We start from the raw sequence: 23,913 nt of genomic DNA, 5'->3' as shown, positions 1-23,913 counted from the left end.
CCGAGACTTGAAACGAATAAGCTGAAGACAAGTCTCAAAGACTTAGTCAAAAATGCACGGAAGCCACTTCCATGTCTTAAGTCAAAACGTTGAGGTCAGACCCGCGATGCAAAAACCAAACGCTTAGGTCAGACCCGCGATGCAAAAACCAAACGCTTAGGTCAGACCCGCGATGCAAAAACCAAACGCTTAGGTCAGACCCGCGATGCAAAAACCAAACGCTTAGGTCAGACCCGCGATGCAAAAACCAAACGCTTAGGTCAGACCCGCGATGCAAAAACCAAACGCCGAGGTCACACCCGTGTCTCAAGTTCAAAATGCAGGGTCCACCCCCACATTCCAGAAGCAGGATTATGGCGCATACCTTCACACAGGTCCTACGTGCAAATCCCTTCAACCAAGATGCCTTCGAAGCAAGTGCAGAGAACAAATCCTTTACCACAAGGAATCAACAGCTCCAAGATCAGAGTTGAGATCCAAAGTATTCCGAAAATTCGTCCCAGTCAACCGCGAACTTTCGAAAACTTTGGAGGGGGTTCTGTAGGCTGTCTAAAAATCACAATAGATAGCTGATCCCCATCAAAACACCGATGATGGAAGTTACAATCTGACGACTTCCAGAAGGCTACAATTTGAAGACTTTCACGTAGATCGCTGAAGGTTACAATCTGACGACCTTCACGACAACCGATGAGAGCTCTAGTTTAACAGCCTTCACCATCAACATCGAGAGTTACAATCTGACGACTCTTGCATATCAAAGAGCTAAAGTAAAGATTACAAAATGACGATCTTTGCAACGCTTCGACAGAAAGAGACTACAAATCAATGGTCTCTTCAAATCAAGACGTGGAAGTCCTCCCCGCGTACCAGCATCAAGATGCGCCGCGTTCATAGCCACGAACGCAGCTCAAATGCAGCTCCAAAAGTTGCAAACGCAGCTTAAATCACCACTGGACGCAGCTCAACATCGCTGCCCGACGCAGCTCAATATCGCTGCACAACGCAGCTCTATTCGTCGCCCGACGCTGCTCAACGCAGCTCCAAGCGCTGCCCAACGCAGTTCTATACTGCTGCCAAACGCAGCTTTCATCCGCTGCAAACGCAGCTTCCAATCACTGCGTTCAAGCTTCCAGACACTGCGTTTGGACACAGAATTCATGCCAGAATGCAGGATCTGCGTTTGACTCGTTCAAACACGAGTTGAACGGTTTCAAAACCGTTTCCCACGATTTGAGGGGATCACAACTCCACTCAGGAGTGATTTAAGGGGCGGTTACATCCCATTAGCCCCACTTAGGAGCGAATTAAGGAGGTGGTTACACCCCTTAATCCCCTATAAATGACTGAAAATCAATTCAGTTCAGAGGCGGTCGGTTGGAACTTCTTGGCAGCGAAAAGAGGATCCTTCATCCTTCGGTTGGAGCTTTGGAGATCGGTAATAAGATCTTCTTCATCCTTGGCTTACAACCGACTTTCGGTTAAATCAACTCTTTCATAGAGTTTTAAACTCGTTCAGAGTTCTCCACAACGTCAAATCGTGAGGAGAAGATCATGTTCCAGTAAAACAAGACGTCGGATCGTCAACGAGAAGCAAACTCGACGCGAGCATTCGAGGGAGGCATCTCATCGCCACCGTGAAGAACCCAGATTTAAACAAAGGGGAGAATCCAGATCATTCTCCTCTCTTTTGTAATCAGGAAATCCAATTGTAACTGAGATTAAAGGAATACAAATCAATTTTCCTTCGTTTCTTTTACTGCAAATTTTCCACCAAACATTCCCATCTCAAAAATATTCCTTGGTATGGGATCATAGAACTTATAGCCCCTAGAGCGTCCAGAGTACCCAATAAAATAGCTGCTAACTATTTTGGAGTCCAATTTCTTTTCATTTGGCCTATAAGGCCTTGCCTCAGCTGGCCTATAAATACTTTAAACTGGGTTTTCGATCAGTCCAAAGCTCATAAGGTGTTTTATCAACTGCTTTACTTGATACTCTATTCAGAATGTAAGCTGCTGTCTTTAGTGTTTCTCCCCAGAGAGACTCTGGTAAAGAAGAATGAGCAATCATACTTCTTACCATATCCTTAAGAGTCATGTTTCGTCTTTCAGCTATACTATTCATACTAGATGAACCCGGCATGGTGTACTGTGGGACGATACTGCATTCCTCTAGGTATCTAGCAAATGGTCCTGGACGTTGTTCACCTGAACCATCATATCTATCGTAGTACTCACCACCACGATCAGATCTAACGGTTTTAATTCTTCTGTTGAGTTGATTCTCAACTTCAGCTTTATAGGCTTTGAACATGTCCAGAGACTTAGATTTTTTATGAATAAGATATAGGTACCCATAATGTGAGTAATCGTTTATGAATGATATAAAATATTGTTGACCATTCCATGATTCTGTAGAGAATGACCCATAAATATCCGTATGTATCAATTCTAAGACATCTGAAGATCTGTTGGCACCTAATCTCTTAACTTTGGTCTGTTTTCCCTTGATACATTCAATACATATGTCGAAGTCCGAAAAATCAAGGGAATCCAAAATGCCATCAGACACAAGACGCTCAACTCTACCTTTTGAGATATGACTCAAGCGCTTATGCCATAATATCGCCAAATTTTCCTTATTTAATTTACGCTTAGTACCACGTGATTCCACATGCAAGGATTCACTATAAGAAGCAATTGTATCAAGCAAATATAGGTTGTCATAAGTACTCAAGTAACCGGTTCCCACAATATTTGAATTAAAAGATAAACTGAATTAACTGTTTCCAAATGAACAAGAATAACCTGATTTGTCCAATACAGAAACAGAAACCAAATTCCGTCTAAAAGACGGTACTACAAAAGTATCTTTTAAATCCAAATAATAACCAGTTCCTAACAACAACCTAAAGTGCCCAATTGCTTCCACATCTACCGATTGTCCGTCGCCCACAAAGATGTGTCTTTCAACATCACTTGGCTTTCGGTAGCTCAGGCAACCCTGCATAGAAACACTTATGTGAGTAGTAGCACCAGAGTCTAACCACCAAGTGTTTCTAGGTACTGAAGCTAAATTAACCTCAGAACAGACCAAAGCAAGGAACGTACCCTTATTATCACGCCAGGCGTGATATTTTGTACAGTCCTTCTTTACATGTCCAGGCTTCTTACAGAAGAAACAACCCTGATTATCCTTATGTTGTTTCTTCTCAACTGGACCCTTAGCAGCTTCCTTATCATTCTTCCTTTTCTTGCCCTTATCCTTAGAGGCATAGGCCAAATGAGCACTTTCTGTCTTATCTTGCTTCAACCTGTCTTCTTCTTGCACACAGTATGAAATGAGCTCATTTAGAGTCCATTTCTCCTTTTGACAGTTATAACTGACCTTAAATTGGTTAAACTGTGCAGGAAGAGACAACAAAACCAGATGCACTAATAACTCGTCACAAAGATCGAGTTTAAGTGCCTTAAGCTTTGAAGCAATATGAGACATTTCCATAATGTACTCCCTGATATTTCCTTTGCCCTTATACTTCATTGAAATCAAGCGAGCTAAAAGCGTGCTTGTTTCTACCTTATCGTTTTTCGCAAAACGCTTCTCAATTTCGGCAAGGAAATCTTTAGCCTTAGTAATCCCTTCGGATTCTATGCCTCTAAAGGCTTCCAGAACGCCGCGCTTAATGATCATAAGACTCATGCGATTTGAACGCTCCCACTTCTCATACTCCTTCTTTGCATCAGGAGTGCTATCCGCATTTAGAGGTTGGGGTTGTTCAATTCTTAATGCAAGGTCGAGATCCATGCAGCCAAGAACAATTAATATGTTCTTTTTCCAAACCTTGAAGTTTGTCCCATTTAGTATGGGAATTGAGTTGATGTTAGCAGAAATTATTACAGCAGATGCATTAGCTGAAATAAAATAAAAATGCTCACATCAATAACCGCCGCCGCCGCCATTGTTCCCTAGGGTTTTCACGCACGAACCCTTAGAGGGTTAAATCTGAAACCGCCGCCGCCATTGTTCCCGCACCCAAAGGTCGAAACCCTAGGGTTTCCTAACGCCGCCGTCGCCATCGAAGTTGAGAGCGAGGCCGCCAGCGACACTTTGCCGGCGAGGAGCACGGGACCAACGACCAAAACACAATAGATCCAAAAGAATTTCTCGATTTTATTTCAAAACAGATCCAGAATCGAAAACAATGAATTTTCTTGATCCAGATCCAAGAAAAAAATCGAAGAAAAAATCAAGGTGGCTCTGATAAAATACAATTAAGATCTGAATGTTACTGTTCATCCAAAAATAAAACACGTAACTGTTCATCCGAATGTTACTGTTCATCCGAGAACAGATCTGAATAAAACATAATTAAGATCAAAGAACCCTAAATTTTAATCTTAATCTCTTAGAACAAATCAATGTGGCTCTGATACCACTTGTTAGATCTTATAAAAATTTGAGATCTAAACCATAAAGCCATGATTAATTCAAAGAGATTTACAAGAATCAAAATAAAAGAGCGAAAGCTTATACCTGAATCCATAGATTAAACTTGAGATGGGTTTTGGATCTTCTAACCTTAGGGTTTCTCTAGCCAAATTTCTCTTTAGATGGGGGTGAAGAGAATTAGAGAATGTAACCTAAATTAGGGACCATAACCCCTTATTTATAGATGTTGTACATTTGTAATTTGGCCCCTCATCAAATCACAATTACAATCTGGTATCTGCACATATAACCCCATGATTATATTTAAAATACTCATTAACCCAAATTGATTGATCACTTTAGTGGGTTATCCTGAAGGATAGCAATACACACAGATTAATCATATGTGGCCACAAATAGATTTAATTAGATTTAAATCCAACAGCAGTCACAAATACCTTTGACAAATATGTTCAAATTGAGAAGTATAGAAAGATTTGAGAGATTTGTGAGAACTTGATAAATTTACTACTAGTATCGAAATGTCTATACACAAGAGAAGAAGAGAAGATCTAGTATCGTGAGCAATGTGAGATTAAAATAAAGGAAAATAAGACGGTCCAAATACATTATTTAGCACCTCTTTTCAAACTACATTTAAGTAACAAAGACACTTTACTAAAAAGAGGTGTGCATGACGATTTAAATTACCTAAACATCTATGCTCCAACAGGTTGACCACCTCTTTTATGCACTAAAATATGAACTCGTGCAATGACATCAATTCTAATAGAACCCGCATTAAAGTTATGGGGTAGTGGGAATCGAATCTGGGTGACTATGATACTATCTTAAAATCTCTCTGACTATTACATCAAAACTCCGAAGTTATGATAAGGATTAAAGATTACATATTTTTATATTCTAAAAATGGGATCTGATTGTTGCACTTTTTATTTAATTTTCTTTTTCACTTTTATTTAATTTTTGTTATCAATTATTGTTTATTAAACGACATACGTCTCGCCTGCTTTCTTTACTCGCTTGCTGTATCACGGGGTCAAATCAATTGACTTCCCCCGTGAGTAGTTTTTCTTCACCCGGGGCTTCACATGGCTAATTCACAATTATATCTAAATGCAAACGTACTTTTATAATCTTTCAAAGGTACTGGTTCACTATCAAAACGTAAGAAAACCCTTTTTAAAGAGCTAACTTTTTCAGCCACCGTTATGTGAAATTTACCCATTTTATGAGTTAGAATATGAGTCTTCCCAATTCTCATCTGTAAAAGATTAGAGCAGTTTTTAATAACGCACAGAATGCAGCAATAGAAAGTATTTATACAATATTCGATTTTTAAAACATGCGGAAAACCATTATTAGCATTTAATCTTACAGATTAGGCGAAAGCAATTCTTGTCATTTCTGATTTAATTGCATATTCCTTTGTGACGGCTGATGATGATTTAATTAAAAGTTTTTGAGATGTAATCCCTGAAATCCATTGGCTCTTGCTCTTTATTCAAATAAAGACGAATGTGACTTAATTGATATCATTTTCATTAATCAATGGATAGGAAGGCATCAATACACGCAATAATGTAGTCAACGAATAGCTACCAGAGCAAAATTGGAAGCTTTAATGCACTTGTTGACAGCTTCTTCCTTGTCTTTAAGCTAATCTTATCATGTAAATTATTTTTCTAACGGGCGCGTACCCTGGGCACTCGTTAATAGATGAGAGATAGAGAGAAATGAATGCGCCTGAGCGACGGTTTAGAAAAATCCTTATGTAAATAGCAAATTCAATGACAAATTACTATCTAATATCTAACATGCACTACTATGCATTCACAATTGTTGTCATGTTCCCAAGGTTGGTAATGGATTTTCTCCCGCCCAAGAGACAATAAAAAGAAAAAGGAAATCCGTACCTACGTCTGGCTTCTGTTGATTTTTTAAGAGTGCGAACACCATCAGAATTTCACACTCCATCAGAATACTCCACGTGTACCAGAATTCTTCTCATTTAAAATATTATTCATGTTGGAATATAGAATTACATTCTGAGGAGTGATAGGGGCACACCCCCAACCACAATTCCAACCACACCTCATCTCTTCCAACCACACCTCATCTCTCTCTATAGTGCATTGGGACCTACATAAAATTTTAAAAAACAATTTCATGTGGATCACAATGCACTATAGAGAGAGAGGAGGTGTGGTTGGGATTGTGGTTGGGGGTGTGCCCCTAACATTTCTATTACATTCCTTAACGCTCATCACAATTTCGAAAAAAATTTAGTAGAAATTTTAGTAGAGTTGCAGGATGTTTTAACATGGCAGTGGAGAAATCCAGTTTCAAATTTTGCCAGCCAGATTTCCATCGTCACCGACGCCACAAACTTCGAATTTTGGTACAACGATGGGCTCCCTTCGACAAATTGGAGTAGAGCACAAGATTTTTCAAACCTTTTATCATTATCAACCGATACAACTGCCTCCTATATTTAACAAAGGGGAAGCCCACAAGTCCATTTTACACTATAAACTTATCCGCACAAATGGCGTCAACCAAAGCCCATTCCCTTAACAAAACAACAATCAAACAGACTGCTCAGCGGGCCTCACATCCTCCTCCTCCTTCTTCTTTTTGGCTTCCAGGTACTCACCATAGGAGTAGGAAGCCAGTCCCCAAAGCGAGAGGACGACCGCTACCCCCTTTTCGCTACTGAACTTTTCATGAAAGATTATGACACCCAACGTCTCGGTCACTGGGATAAACACCGCGATGATGACTCCAGCCAGAAGTGTATTGGTGCAGAAAATTACGCCAACAGTGCCGAGGAAGAAGAATTGCCAGAAGATTGCTGAGAAAAAGAGGACCGTGTAGTAGTTGGTCTCCCCTATGTCATAATGGCTGGCTTCTCTAGGGATTGCCTGCAGTTGGATTTGTTCTGGTATCAGAAATTCTCAATATAGCCGTCTGAGCACAAGCACAGAAATACAAAATAATCTGATTACATTTGGTCTACAACAAAATTGAACAGCAGCAAAGCCAAGGCTGGTTCCCTAATTAAAATTGGTTGCATGAGAAGTTTCTACGTCACGAAACACCAGCGACGAAGTTCATAAAATCGAAGACTCCAAAACAAATCTTAGCTGCATATGAGCTGATTCAGATCTGGCTGAATTTGAAGAGGACTTAGAAATTTTGTGATTGACAATATAAACACTAATAAGCTGCCGCCGCACCACTTGCACAGTAGATGCTTATATGTAATTATAATAGTATGTGCAATAACCTTTCACAATTCAATATGCCAATCATCTGTGGAACAAGAAACAATATATATTAAGATCATGGCTCTCTTATGTGATCCAATTAAATGCATAACAACCAACATTAATTTATAATATTATTGTGCTGATTTAAGTATGCCAAAAATGAAACTCGTTCTAATATTCTAATTATATAACAAAGAAGTATCAATACATACGGATACTTGATTGAATCAAACATACAAAAATATCAAAGGGTTAATTGAACATGAATTAGACTTAGTTCTAATCCCCAAAATAACCTTCATTATGAGCAGTGTAAGGAAGGGTATTTTGGGACCCTTAAATACTCGTATCTAGTAAAATGAGAATCAAAGTGGTATAAGCTGAGGCAAAATTCAGAAACTTCTCATCACTGGAGAATCAAAATTAACCATGCTAGCCAACATTGACCTATCAATGACCCAAAGAATACCACCTGACCTTAATGAAAGGGTTATTTCGATATTAGTCGCCCAAATCATCAGTGTTTTTATATTAGTCCTCAAATCATCATAATTGCTATTAGGTCCCCCAAATCCTCTAAATCTGTTGAAATAGGTCCTCTGTTATATAAGCCATCTAAATACCTTAACAGTGGTTGGGTCTTAGTTAACCATGGATGTGTAATTACTATATTACCCATGCAAATTAAATTCCCACCAAAGCCCTCTCAGGCTTTACAATATTACCTCCTCTGCCATTGTCATGGCCACACCACTACCACCGCCTCTACCGCGTCCACCATTACCCCTCCACCACTACTGCCACCACTGTCCCATCATCCATACTCCTTCCTGTCCCCACCTCCACCGCTGCCCCATTCGCTCATAATTCAAGTTCAATTCGCCGTATTCTTATACTAGTTTCGTAGTGGTGATAATCATAGTGACACTAACAGCTTGAGAAGGGATGAAAATGGTGGTTATTATGGTGGAGGTAATAAAAAACTCCTAGCCTGCTTTGCATCTAGTGAAATTTTACCCCTTTCTTCGTCTCCCTCTCACACCCTAAATCAAACGTAAAATCATCCTTTGTGAACTCCATTAGAGAGATTAAGATGCTTTAGGGAAGAGATTCTAGGTTGGAGATGGAGAATGGAAGAGGAATCAAATGAGTTTGGTGACGGACTCGTGCAGGAGAAGATAAGAGGTATCTTGGGTTTGGATGAAATAGGTCTGGAGTGTTAGTGGGTATAAACTAATGGCCTGTGGGATTTGGGTCTACAGCATTTGAGGGTATAACTGTCAAAACCATCATAAAAATTAAAAGGTGTTTTAGCATAGATACCCCTCAAATCTTCCATATTTGCCAATTTACCCCTTAGATCTTGATATTTGCAAACTTACCCCTCAGTTCTCTCACATAGAACTTTTCTACCCCTTCTACTGAAAGTTGAGTTTTTAAATGGGAAATTGTTGCAACATTAACTGAAATTATTGAATTTTTATAACATTGCACTGTTTAAAAACAAAAATTGTTAGATAGGAGGGGCAGAAAAATTCCAATGTGAGAAAATTGAGGGGTACATATGTAAATACAAAGATTTGAGGGGTAAAGTTGCATATATGGAAGATTTGAGGGGTATATATGCAAAAAACCCAAGTTAAATTAACTGAAATTTTCCTCTCCATTCTAACTGCTGCTAACTTAGGGAGACCTATTTCAACACACTTAGGTGATTTGGGGGCCTAATTGCAATTACGATGATTTGAGGAACTAATATCAAATACTGATGACTAAAGGGACTAATACCGAAGTAAACCTTAATGAAATTCAAATTAATTAGAATTTAGAACCAACCAAACAGGAGATAGTTTGTGCACACAAGAATGATTAAAGGCCTTTTTGTTGGGATTCATAGCAAAAAGGTGAGTTAAAAAGACTGATAACATGGCTAATACAAGATTTTAAAGTGATCACTTACTGAGCAACCATATCATAATTGACTCTCAGTGACTAACAGATCACTCACTTACAATCATCACAAAATACAGAAAAAAGTAACCAGTGTCAAAAATAGTGTTCCGCGATAATAACCCCTACTGAGAAATATAAGGGAAAACTTCTTAAACCCCTCCAATCGACTTAAAATTAACCCCAGCCCCCCTCCTCCTCTCATGTTGCCCCTTTTATAAAGACAAGATCAAGCTAGAATTTAACTCCATAACCCAATTTACCTAACAAGTGAAAACAAATGTTTAAAATATCAATATACATCTTGCCTTTAGTTAAAAAGCAAAATTTTTATTTTTATTTTTAAAAACACTAAATAGGTTAGAATACTTCTCAAGTGAATCAAGGACCATGTCAAAATTACTGAATTGGAATAAGTTCCAAGATTCTATGTTATTTCAACTCTAGACTATATCCATGCTCTTTTTTCATCTATAAGAAAACTGAAAGTAAAGATAAACAAGAGAGAGAGAGAGAGTTCCTCACCTGAAAATCCTTATTCACAATCATCCCCACTGCACAAAAAGCAGTAGCAAAGAACCCCATCACAAACTGCATCTCCATCACCAACGTATACGTAATTGCTTGCTTTGCTTTACGATAAGTAAGTTCCACAAGTGGCAGTACTAATCCATATAATGCAGCTGCCCCTAATGTCAAGAAAAATCCCACAAAGTATTCTCTCTTCGATACTCCCTCTGGCCGATCCGAACTGGCATGTAACCCTATTATCACTGCCCCGACTGTCAACAATGCTACAGAATTCAATGAAAATGGTGTAAACCTTTGTTTTACAACAAGAAAAGCAAAGAAAGCAGTGAATGCTAGCTGAGTTGAGATTAACAAGGCTGAGGTTGATACAGGAAGGAAAGAAAGGCCATAGGCATAAAGAAAATCATCAAGACCGGTCATAAGACCAAGGAAAGCAGAAGCAAAGAAAATTGGAAGGGTGATGAATATCAGTTTCGTGTTTGGATCACGACGACGACGGTGAAAGTAGGAGAAAGAGAGTGGGAGGATGATAATAGGGAAGCCAGTGGTTTCAAGGAAGCTTGAAAGCCATTGGCGGTGACCTCCATGACGAAAGTAGAGGCGGGAGATTAAAGGTCCGCCAGAATTGCCCAGGATCATGAGAGTGCAGTTAATGATAATGAGGAGATTCTTGAGACTTCTATTGATCTTTTGGTCTTCCTCATTGTTTTGGTGCTTCTCATATGTGGATTCCATGGCTTCTTTGCTGCCTGCAATGAGAGATTTTGGATGAGAGATTAGGTGGAGATTTATACCTGGAAAGAGGAATTCAAGTTGAAATCTAGAGACCTATTCATTCATAGCTACTAGTATTGAGGTAACAAGCTCAATCTCTATATATTCTTCAAAAGGCCAATTATTTTGGGCATAAATCCCCCACTTTTTAAAAGTGAATCTTGACCTTTGAAACTATATAGCTACCACTAATTAGGTATCCAAATAAAGTAACTTGAATGGTAGCCGTGTAGCTTATAAGGTCCTTTAATTAGGCATTGAAAGCTGATCAAAGATTTGGACTTCATGTGTAGCTTAATACCCAACTTAAAACGCTAAATAATGGTGGGAAAATGGCTTTAAAAGTCATGTTTGAATGCCTAATATGTCTAATAGTACATTTACATCAACATCCTATCTAAAGCAATACAGCTATCATTCAAGTTCAACATCTTTCCATAATCATCTAACTGAAGGAACTTCTCCCATGTATTAACTATACTTTACCTTTTGAGCTCATACAGGGTATGAGCTCTCTTTCATTAATTGACCCTTCTTAGCCTAAACCTGTCCCCTACACTAGATAATGACGTTGTGAATAGGGATATACTTTTTTTCATTATAATACAGGAACACGTCTAATTGTGGCACTCTGTAAAGAATGAAAAAGTCAAGACTCACGAAAAGCGACTGCCACTAGACTCGCGTGTTGTGATTGGTTAGTGCTAGTGTTAGGTATAGGTTGGGTATAGATTTCCAAATGGGGATCTATTTTTGGGACAAGTGTCCGCAACAGCAGCAGCTGCTGAAGCACGACTGTCACTAGAATTCCTTGAAAAGAATATATGAATGCACTCTAGATATACTTTCGAGCTAATTTGCAACTCAAGGGCACTTAATACTGTTCACAATGAGGCGCAACAATCATGGGTGCCGTGCAAGCATTGTTGTGAGCATATCAGCTAAGCATTTGAGCCCTGTGAGCATATACAGCTCTTCTAGGGGTCCACGAGGAGGAAAGAGGCTCATCTAATAGAAATCATGAGGAAAATATAGTGAAGAAGACTGTATAAAACATGACAGTAGAAAGCCTAACAAGAAATAAATTTAAGGAAACTTCTGTATCATTATTTTGATCGCGGTTTTTCAATGTTTCCCGAAAACAACTCTAGATTATGAACAGTAGGCCTCTAAAGACTAAAAGGAGCAATCATTTTTTATTTTAGTTATTTGTTTAAAGCTAAGTTCCATGTATATGAATACGGCCACGGGTACTAGTACTGGTACGGGACAAGGCAAATTTGTAATAGATAGGATACCGGAATGCAGCTAGACATATGTATTAATGTTATGTATATATAAATATTTTTTTCATTTACATAAAATCAATATATAAAAAATAGATATGAAGTGTAGAGTATATGTCCAAGAAGTGGATGAGGATTGTTTTAAATTAAAACGTGTATTATATAATTGAGTATATGCCTGAAAAAACGTATGCAAATATTCATGAAGAGTCCAAGAAGTTCCGGTATGGATACAAGTACGTGTCCAATGCAGCTTCCGATCAGAAGTACCCACGTATGATAGGTTTAAAGATAAAATAGGACAAAATAATATTATTATTTGAATAGTGTTTGTCCAGTTGGAATAAGAAACATTATAAGGAAAACAATGTGAACTTCCACTATGCTGGAGGAAAAGAATCACTATTTGTATTCCACAAAGAATAAAAGAAAGAGCTGGTGGTATCAACAAAAATAATTTCAACATTCACTAAGCTAGAAGCAAATAATATATTGTTTACAGGATTAAATTGGATAACTTTCGAAATCTTTTGCCCCCTTTGCAAATAATAGGCATATGCTCAGCCACTTACAGTAGCTCATGCATAACATTTACTGCAATATTTCATAAAATAGTTTATCAAGAAGAACTATACGAAAATTCATCTTTCAAGAGAAAGTAAGAGGCAAACTAAAGAAAACAACAGACTTTCTTTCTAAGGGAAAGAAAGCAACAGTCATTTTGTGATGAAAGACAATTGACGAGTCTAAACCCTAAAGTAAAACAATTTTTTGTTCAGACACCTATCCAGTGCCCTACTTACTATCAAAATCTCGATATCCCTCCCTTATTTCTCTATGAATCAAAAGAGTACTGCTAAGTATAAAATATGAATTCTCTAGTTTTTACTTCACCCACCAAAAGGTGACAAGAAAAATGGAATTTTCTATAAATTATCTTTTGAAAGATTTGGATTGCAAGTAACAGAAATGAAGAGCACCAGTTAACTTATAGATCTAGACTGCTCAAACAGATAAAAAGTATCTTCTCAGATATTCTAGTTTCCTCGGTTTATTTTTAAAAAAACAAGACGCGGGATATAGTAATATATTTTCTAAAGTTATGCAACAAGGAATAAGGAAAATTGTGTCCCCTGAAAGAAAAAATACGGGAGCTGAACCTCGGAATGCTAGAATTCAAGCATTCTCATGATGCTGCAACAAGCTGAAATATAAATAACTCAACACGAATGAAAAAGATGCCACAGTGCATGAAAAGGAAAACGGAAGCATATATTAAATCCATAGTAGTAACTTTAGTGATGAAAGTTGTGTGTATATTAATCTTTGTGTAAGCATCGGAAGGAAATTAGGGTGCTATGTGTTTCCCAAATTGCCCTTCAAACTATTCTTAAGTTGGCATGACAGATTGAACAGCGTAAATTCATGTTACTGATATAATCATATTTTGGGCTATATATTGTTACTAATCATGAATAATGGAGAGTTTAAGTTTGTTGATACTGAATAACCAGCAGAGTTCAGTCTGGCAACACTGGATGATCACTGGCCAAATTCGGGAATTTATTTCAAGTTTCTAATACATTCTTCTGATGTAGCCAGTGAGACAAGAAGCTATCACACAAAAGATCTTTATCACATATAAAAGATTGGTGCCAAATCAAATGAGCTAGAGGAGAATAAAAGCAAACGGTTATCTTACTCCTCGACATAAAATAGCATCTCCAATTGATTCTCATGAGCTATGTAGGATTAATTAGAATTTCCCTCCAAAGAAGTGAGCATTCTAACCACAGACACAACTAAGAAATTTATCGCACTAGTGGAAGAAGATGACGAATTCCACCCAAAGATTGACACACTTTATGTCTCCCAAGGAAACTTTACTAAATTCCATCAATATCTTGCTTAATAGGATATCCAAAAGAGCTCTAGATATAGAAGATGTTTTAGACTGCAAGGTAATTTGCACAAGGATAAAGGGTAGCTTGATAAACAAAGAAAATTGGTGTAAACTGACAAGACAATGCACCAAGAAAACAATTCAAAATAGTATATAAAAAATAGAAATCATGCAGAAAGGAAGAGCCAATATGTGTAGAACGCACAACCACGTAACAGAAGCACAGAATTCTATCAGTCAGAAAAATAAACTAATATTTACAATTCCCAGTTTATTACATACTCCAACTAAATTTACCCAGTTTTATCACGAGCGAAGTATGAAATCTAGAAATGACAATGATTCTGTGAGCATATTGGGTGTTGGCAGAGAGGGAAAGTTGCAGGGTATGGGTGAGAGGGAGTAAGGAAGGATCATTGGAGGACAAGAATGAAAGCACGGAAGAGGGGAGGGGGGAGAGTTCATATTTATGTCTTTTGCATAGCTCGTTCAATTACATCTCACACGTAAGATAGCATAGTTCTTAAGGAACTGTAAAGATCATATAAAGGTTGTGGGTTGAAAGTGAGAAGAATAAGTGAAGTACAGAGTAGTAACATGAACTAGCAAAATGCGAGTGTAAAATCCGGTAATGGCTAAAGAGCTAGATAAGACATTGAATAGTTCAGTTTGTATCAGTCGTCAATATCAAATTAGGTGATCAGGTCAACTATGCAAGAAACCTCTCCTGGAAAACTAAAAAAATTATTTTTCAGGTTAATTACATTTACCCTGAGGTGTAGTGTAATTACGTGGGTGACCTTGAAATTTGCATATCTATAGGTGAACCTGAGATTGTTGATTGTAATTACACGAGTGAGCCTAGATTCTGTTCAAAAGTTAACATTTTTTTTAATTTTTTGCTGATTTGGAGTTCTTGTTTGATGTCAATAAGCATTAGAGTTAGGGTTGGGTTTTTGGGTAGGGTTTGGAGTAGCCATGAGGGTTGGGTTAGGAATAGAGTTATCGCAAAGATTACTCACATTGTTTTTGCTGATTTGGAGTTCTTGTTTGATGTCAATAAGCATTAGAGTTAGGGTTGGGGTTTTGGGTAGGGTTTGGAGTAGCCATGAGGGTTGGGTTAGGAATAGAGTTATCGCAAAGATTACTCACATTGTTATAACCCTAATCTAAAATCTAGTAGTTAGCAATTGTTGTTATAAACTTATAATATTAACCATAACCTAATCGTAGTCGTAACCCTAACTCTAATCCTAATTAGCAGACAAAAAGAAGTCCAAATCAGCTAAAGATAAATAGTGTTAACTCACCGACGGATTCTAGGGTCACTTATGTAATTACAATCAACGATCTGAGGGTTACTTGTGTAGATACCTAGGTCACCAGTGTAATTACACAATACTTTAGGGTGCCAAAATGTAACTAATTAATTCTTATTTTTCACCGTATGCTACATAGATATAAGGTGTCACTAAACAAAAATACATGGATATAAGGTTATAAGCTTGATATAAATATCAAACAGTACCTAGCAAACTACCTAATTATCTGGATTGAAGTTCTCTGCATACGACGGCTCTGTCTCCACCCTGAAACTAACAAAAATAAACAAAAGAACTGAAATTAAAATTTTCCTTATTAACTAATCAGCATGACATCATAGTGTTCTGAAAATCCATAAGAAGCAGTTCATGGAATTGAAGTGAAGAAAGTGGAGGAAGGTGACGATTGTTTGCTTCCCTTGCTTGCATGGATCCAACTAGAATCTTCTACAGCCAAAAGGAAATCAACTTAAGCCCCAACAATCATTTCAAACCCCAAAACTTAACCAAGGATGGCTAAGACTGAAGTAGTGGTGGTGGGTAGTGATTTGACTTGTAAGGCAAAGACTCATTGTCCATGATTCTTCAGAGGAAAGGTGATCGGATAAAATATAATGAGATGGGATAGGCACTAACGGGTTTATAAAGTGTCCAATAGGTTGAAAGAAGTCCTTAGGTTGAGAATCAGCAGATGATCATGCAAGCATAATTTCAAGGAAGATACGGTAATCCCTATAATTTTTGGTAAAGTTGAAAAGAGCAAGATAAAAAATGAATTAGAATGGTAGGAAAGTAAGGATTCATAGAAAATATCTCCAATATAAAAACCTTCAAAATGACATACGGTCCTCACTTGTTAAAGAAAGAGTGCACTTACAGTTCCAGAGCGGAACGTATCACACACTGATGCTAGCTAGATACGTTTGTGAAGTGTATATTATTAAAAGAGCATACCATGTGCCACTAATCAAAAGGTCGATAACACATGCATATAATTGCCACTTTACACCTAGTTAATTCTTCCAATCACATCGTTGTACAAGAATTACAGGGTACATAAACACCTTATGAATCCCACTCTTTACAGTTTTGAGTTCAAAACAATTAGGCGCTTCATCTTTAGACTCTAATTGTAACCTTCGTAACGTCATTATCTATTAAGTAATGCGTTAAAAAAATATCTCCAACACTAACAATCTCAAAATGGCATATGGACTCACTTGTTGAAGAGAATGCCTGTTTCAGATTACTGAGCAGAATGTACCAGACACTTATGCAAGGCAGATATTTTTTTGTGTAGTGAATATTATTAAAAGAGCGTACCATGTGAAAAAATCAGAAGGTGGATAACTCTCACATGAGTATAATTGTCACTTTAAACTTGATTAAATTTTCCAATCATCCTATTGTCAGACAATTAGATAGTGCATAAGTAGCTTATGGATTCCGTCTTTCCCATTTCGATTTCGAAATAATTAGATTCTTCATCTTCTGACACCAAAAGTTACCGTGCAACATCATATCCAGAAGTAATATGAACAGATATGCTTGGTATGTTACACAACCTTAGGGAATTTTTGTACTTGGTTTCGCAGTTAAACGAAATATTACTGATTAAATCATTCTTTTTTAAAAACTTTTCTCAAATACAGTTGCAAATTTATCATCTATCCGAAGATGATTTTACATTGTAAAAATTAGCAATACTGAGTATAATCAGTACGATCTGGACCCCTTCAATTGAACTTATTGCTGCATAGGTTAGGAAATACAATTTAGGCCTTGATTTAATAGTTCAAGCATGCTCAGAATCGCAAGGATACAACAACAAAGCCTTTATCCCTATGTTCTTGTGTCAGCTACATGAATCCTACACTTCAATTCCGTTGTATCGAGAGCTCTCCTCCAATGAGTTAATTATTATCAAAACCCTTCTTCACAGCTCCTAACTAAGTTCTTGTAAGCCTACGCTTGTCCTTTTAATGCAAGGAAACATGCTCCTCTTCTTTTAGTGAAACATGTTTCATTATTTAAGTGACCAAAAGTGTTCCCCAGTTTTGTGTTTCCATACTTCGCAAGAACGGGCATCGAGCTATCTTCATGTGAAGTGAAAATATCTTGACAAAGTATTTTCAACCAAACATTATAAGGATGGGTTAGACCAGGCTTTGGTCCAGCACCTTAATCTTCCATAGTTATAAAATTAAGGATCGGTCCACCCTTGGGACCTGTGCCTGAAACTTCTATGGTTATAAAATCCTGACCGGCACACTTAGAACAAGTTAAGCCGGAGATTGAGCTATAAATGCACAAAAGAGAACCAAATGCGTTGCGCGGGTCAAGGTACTTATTTGATTACCATAATCTCTAAAAAATGAGAATATGGTGGCTTATGCTATGACACGGTGCACACAAGCTAAAACTTGTAAAATCCACATATATATAAATACGGAATGTCTCAGTCTGCAACCTTGATTCTCATCAATTCAGATGTTAGCTCAGTTCCGTGATTCCACCAATGCTACATATTTAAAACGACGGGCAATTCCCAGCATTCACCATAAGCACACTCAACAAGTTGTCACTAGGTATTTACGAGTTCGGCAATAAATAGGATAAATTAGATGAACGGGCCTATAAAACGCCATCTCAAAGACATCTGAAGAAATGTGGCAGAACTGATGAAGAGCCCACACTTCTCCTCAAATGGATTACAATTGTTTCCGCCAAATTTCTTTTTGCACTTTTTATAATTATAGAATATAGAATCTTGAACCAAAATGGCATACAACTATATTTCAAATGTCCTGACGCTCACTAAGCTAGTCACCTAGTTCTCGCAATCCAAAGGTTCGCTAGTAAACGGCCTGAAAAATCTAAAAAGAGTAACACAAAAATCCTAGGGAACCAAAAATCTAGGTTAAAACGGTTACAACCTTGATCACTCATTGTTTCCCATGTAAAGAAACGCAAACACAAAAAAGGAAATGCAAAGAAAGGGATATTGGAATTAATAATTCTGAGCGGGATTTATAAAGTTAGGGCAAGATTGATTATATCTTTTAAGCCCAAAACAACACCACAATCACCTAAACAACTCAGGCCTTTGGGCCGAAGAGGACGCCACCGGCAAAAAAGTTGGAAGAAATTTGTGAACAAACATAAATCAATCCGCTAACCAACAATCGTTCATTATGATTCAAATAATGTCCAAAGGGAGTTAAAAAAAAAAAAAAGGGGGGGATTCACGGTACCTTAGAATGGGAAATTATATCTGCAAAACTCCAAAATAATTGAATAGTCCTGCCAAAGAAAAGAGAGGATGATAAAAGATGAATTCTAGGGTTCACTCGCTCAATCAAAATCAAGGAAGTACGTATAAATCGCTAAATTTGATACCTTTCATTTCTGAGAGTGGGAGAGACGGTAGAAAATCGAGCAGTTAAAAAATCTTAGAGGGGCTTTGTAAACGTGGCGAGTGATGAGCTACGTTTGAGGAGGAGCCCATTGACTCCGTTGTGAATGTAGAATTTAATACTCGGTCAGAGGGAGCAAGCTAAATTTTCGAGACGAAAAGCCAAAGATAGGCTTATAAATTGCACTTAGATGTCCCATAGTTTCAAACATATTGTACTTATATACCCTCGGTTGTTTATGGCAACGCTTATATAGCATGATGTTTTTTTTTTTTTTTCTTTTTGTTGATTGAATGATATACCCTGGAGTTTTTAAGGTCTCCCTTACGTATCCTCACAACTTACATTTAAATACCTTAAGTTTTTAAAATTTGTACTTATCTATCTTCCTTCGCTCACCCCTCAAATATCCAGTCGATACTCCTTTTCCTAGAAAAAACTATAATATCTTAGGAAAGTTGTCAGTTCAATAATATCTTAGGAAAGAAGCGGCCACTTGGTCCTCCTAACATAATTTTACGATTCCCAAAAAAGAAAGGTTTCTCCACAAACAAAAAACAACGCTAGCCATATCTATAAAAAAAAGGGGAATATAATGAACTGAGCATAGCAAAATCGAGTCATTATTGTTAATACAAGAAAGATGAGGTTTGCATATGTGATAACATCCAAGCAACAAAATTTAAATAAGTTAATTGCAGTGGCGGACCCACCTTAGTTCAAGATGGTTCACTTGAACCACCTCAGATTTTCAAAAAAAGATTATATACTATACATATCACCGAAAATACCAATGGTCTCTACAGCCTAGTGGTATCAAAGCTGGTTTAAAAAAGTGAGTAAGAGGTCTGGAGTTTGATACTCCAACCTTGCACATTTGTTTTTTCTTAACAAACCTCCCCTCATTTTTTCTTATTCTGCATGTGGCTAATTGGCCATGTATATTTTGAACCACCACTAAAAATGGTGTAGATCCGCCACTGGTTAATTGTTGCTGATGAAAGTGTTCATGACATTATAGTGGGAAGTTAGATTTTATATTGGGAATTTGGGTTTTTATTAGAGGTAGGTAGATATTGCTAAGATAATCGCACTTTTTGCGTTACTCAAACACCTCATAAAAGAAATCAGTGATATTCAAGTCAAACATTTAAGGCTCAAAATTATAAGGCTAAATACCACATAAATGCCATATAGTTTCATCTCTTTAGCACTTATATACCCTAGATTGTAGTTTATAGCAAGTATATGGCTAAATACCCTATTGTTTCACCTAATTTTCACTTATATACCACCAATTCTAAATTTGCACTTATATAGCCCCACTTTTTTTAGTAGCAGTTATATAGCCTGAAGTTATAAAACTTTCGCTTGAATATCTTAAAGTTTTCAAAATCGACACTTAAAAGACCCTAAAATTTTAAAATTGGCACTTAAATACCATCAAGTTAACATAATTGAGGGCATTTAAAAACTTCATGGTATCTAAGTGCCAATTGTAGAAACTTTAGGGCATTTAAGTGCCGTAAAAAAAATAAGAGTATATAAGTGCAAGTTTGAAAATTTTTAAGCTATTTTTTTTGCTATCAAATACAAATAGAGATATATAATTAAAAAGTGGATGAAACAATTGGGTATATAAGCGTTATTTAGCCCAGGCCCCAGGTGTATACCTCAACATGCCCGCCGTTAGAATCCTACGAACGGTGTTAAAATTTGTGTGTGTGGAAAAAATTGCTCTCCCTAATGTTAAACTTTTTAACCGGTTCTTTAAAAAAAAACCCCAATTTACTTTTTACCCAATTTCTTCAGCAGCTAAGCTTTGATGACCACATCCATCGCCGCTTTAAGCTTCAACCGAGACAAGAAAGTCATCACCGCACCTCGTCTAACGTTGACACGTACGAGATGAATTTTACATTTTTAACCGCATCTTGATGATAGGCTAATTTTGGGGCACTTAACACCGTTCATAGTGAGGCGCCGCGTCATTGTGGTCCAGGGCCTAGGCTCGGGCCCAACTCAGCCCACCTCTGGGAGGGCAGAATCCAGCGCATCCAGATTTTCGTTGTGTTTAATATTATTTTATTTACTAATGTTGTAGATATTTAATTGTATATTTGTACTTTTTTAACGCTTTTAATCCTTAATTAAAGAACAATTTGATATAGCATAAGAAATGAAACAATAATATCGAATAAAATCGTATATTTATAGCACAACATATAGAAAAATACCATAAACATAAAGATATAACGTGGTTCGGATCAAATTTTTTGTCCACGTGAAGTAAATAAATATCCTTTTATTTAAAAATAATACAGCAAGAAACAACGAAACATGAAAAATGAGAAAAACATCAACCGTTAAAGTTCATAGAGGTTAATTCTTCAAAGAATCTTTCAAACAAAACACACATCTCCACATGTGATGCTACCAATCATATTGTTATGTGCTGAACAAACACTAGCTCGTGCCTAATTAGGCTGGCACCAGCTCTCTAGTTCTACGTCTAGAAGTAAAAAAACTGGAACCCGAACCCGAACGTAACAAGTTCGGCTCACTACCTGGCTAGGCCAGGTTGGCCTACGGACGGATTCGGTCCACCGTTGGTTGGGGTTCGGTGGCCCATGGACCGAACTGGCCAGAAATAACAACCCCTACGTACGTACATAGATAGATGAGAAATGATGGAGTAAAGGGAAATTGTTTTTAGCTAATATAAGTTGCACTGATTTGCCATTTGTGACATTTAATAACTGGAATTTACGTTTATACATGTTACTCCGATTTGTTATTTGTAATACTAAGCTATTAAATATTATATTTATTTTTTATTTGTGATTTTAGGCTATTAATGTTATATTCGTTTATTATTTGTTGCTTTTAGCAAATAGTTAATTACCCACATTCACTACTTGTTGTGTCATTTTCAACATCTAAAAAGTATAACATTTAAATGTCGAAGTTGAGAAAACGAAAATGTAAGAAACAAACCACAAATATGGAGGCAAGACACGTACAGAAGTCGCAACCTTTGGAAACCCTCGTACTCGCACTTTGAGATGTGCAAGCGCTTTTGTGCGGTTCAACCTTTTCCACGGGGGCATGACCTTTTTCAAACAGGGGGTTAGAAACAATTTTCCCTTGAACAATTAATCAACAGGGACAAGCCCGGGGCCCAATAGAACAGGGACGTAACAATAATAGAGCAAAAGTAAAGATAAAATGATAGACACGCAGATTTACGTGGTTCGGCACTTGATTGCCTACGTCCACGGGCAAGGATAGAAGAATTTACTATGAGGAGAAAACTCTGGAGTTACAATCTCTCTTAACAAGGAGATACTCTCTCTATTTTCTCTTACTCTTCTACAATAGAAGTTGTTTCTGGGAAGAGTTTTTCCTTAAGGATTTGGAGCCTATTTATAAGGTTTGGAAAAATACTATTCATAATAAATATTAATATTTTACTATACTGTGGGGTCCGCTATTTTTTGTTTTTTGTTTTCCCTCTTCAAACTTTGCTGTTGCCCACACGCCTCTTTCTTCCTCTTTTCAACATCTTTTCAAGACTGTGACCGCTTTCGGTGCTGTGGCTGCATTAGGCGCCTGACACTAACAACAGATGCCAACAGGTTTCGTAGATCGTGTATGTCTTTAAACAGTGGATAAACTTTTGTTAGAAGCAAAATAAGCAACCTTAATTAGTAAACGGCTTACGCTCTCTCTTATTATTGTATTTTCCTATATCAATTACCCAGATAAACAGTACTCCAAGAATAATTTGATGAATCCAAGCATCCAGAAATATATACACTGTATCTTCAATATATAAAAAAATCGACACCCCAGATCCTTCCAGATACCAGTTTAGATTACTAGAGTCAGCTACAAATTATATAACAGCTTGAGGGAAGGAACAAAGGAGGAAGCATGTTATCCACATAAAGTTCAGTGGGGGGAAAAAAAGCTGATCAAACTTTTCTGCTCTCGAGTATATTTATGATGAATTAAGGTTTTGAGGAAGGAAACCATGACATATCTAGCACATCACGAATGTTGATTCATCAAGTGCTAATGGAGACTTTCACCGTCTAAGTTAGCTTTAATTATTAAACAAAAATAAAAATAAAAACCTGTCACTGGCCATCTCCGTATACGACCCGATGTTAAAAGTATTCCTCTATGCGCAGGCATTATTTTGGTTTATATTCTTCGTCTAATGAACTATCTATCTAACCTCCAAAGGTTTTCTAACAACTACCCAAAAAAAAAAAGAACAATAATCTTGATATTCATGTTGTGAAAATGTAGTGAACAATATATAAGAGCAATTAAGACAATAATAGGTACCGTGTTTTTTGGCATGCAGAAGTGACTGTCGGTGTTGATGCAAGTCCTGCAGAATTGGGACGCCGAGCTCTTCAGTCTCCAACATGGCTCTTCTGCTCTCTGTTATGCGGTCACTAGATTTGTTCGATCTTTCAGTTGAAGCTAGCTAACAGTCTGCTCCTTTGATCAGCAGAAGCCTGCAACATCATCAGACGATTTAGAGCACAAGTCCAACATAGCTGAAGAACTACAAATAGAGATATATCTGAACAATTATTGTGAATGACGTGGGTGGGGTCCACGTGATTTACAATAGCAGGTTTACAAGAGCAGGTCCACGTGAATGACGTTGGCCCACCCGACTTCACTCAGCGCGCCGCGATTGACGTTTATATAAATAACAATGTGATTTCTCCCTAGGTTTTTGGGAGCTGGAGGATTGTGAAGTTTGCGGCTGCGGCAGAAGTGCAAGTATAGAGCAGGGGGCGGAAAAAGACAGGCGCAGAAAAATTTCGGCTTCCGCTGTAGTAAGGGAAAAATCGTCGACTTTGAGAGGAGTTTTCTGTGTAATCCTTTTGTGCCCTTTTGAGAGAGTATTTGTGTGAGGGATCTGAGAGTTTGTGAGAGGGTTTAGGTTGTGAGATTGTAAACCCTAGTTGTATCTCTCCCTCT

General features: G+C 37.4%; 1 protein-coding gene across 11 annotated transcripts; it reads right to left on the bottom strand.

The window, feature by feature from the left end:
• Positions 6,783 to 23,476, bottom strand: LOC109832802 (purine permease 1-like). Of its 11 annotated transcripts, none has more exons than XM_020400229.1 (5): positions 23,263 to 23,475; positions 18,745 to 18,793; positions 15,709 to 15,763; positions 10,200 to 10,954; positions 6,783 to 7,376 (listed from the first exon to the last, which is right to left on the bottom strand). In XM_020400229.1, the coding sequence occupies exons 4-5, from the start codon at positions 10,938 to 10,940 to the stop codon at positions 7,041 to 7,043; spliced, it is 1,077 nt and encodes a 358-aa protein (XP_020255818.1). In that variant the 5' UTR covers positions 10,941 to 10,954; positions 15,709 to 15,763; positions 18,745 to 18,793; positions 23,263 to 23,475; the 3' UTR covers positions 6,783 to 7,040. The 11 variants fall into 11 exon arrangements, with proteins under 11 accessions (XP_020255818.1, XP_020255816.1, XP_020255819.1 ...); XM_020400227.1 differs by lacking the exon at positions 23,263 to 23,475 and adding an exon at positions 18,890 to 19,173 and having other exon boundaries at positions 15,697 to 15,763; XM_020400230.1 differs by lacking the exon at positions 23,263 to 23,475 and adding an exon at positions 18,890 to 19,173 and having other exon boundaries at positions 15,697 to 15,757.

This window comes from Asparagus officinalis, chromosome 3, assembly GCF_001876935.1.
Source record: "Asparagus officinalis chromosome 3, Aspof.V1, whole genome shotgun sequence".
Lineage (NCBI taxonomy): Eukaryota > Viridiplantae > Streptophyta > Magnoliopsida > Asparagales > Asparagaceae > Asparagus > Asparagus officinalis.
Note: the sequence above shows the minus strand (reverse complement) of the source record. Positions and strands in the feature narration are given on the sequence as shown.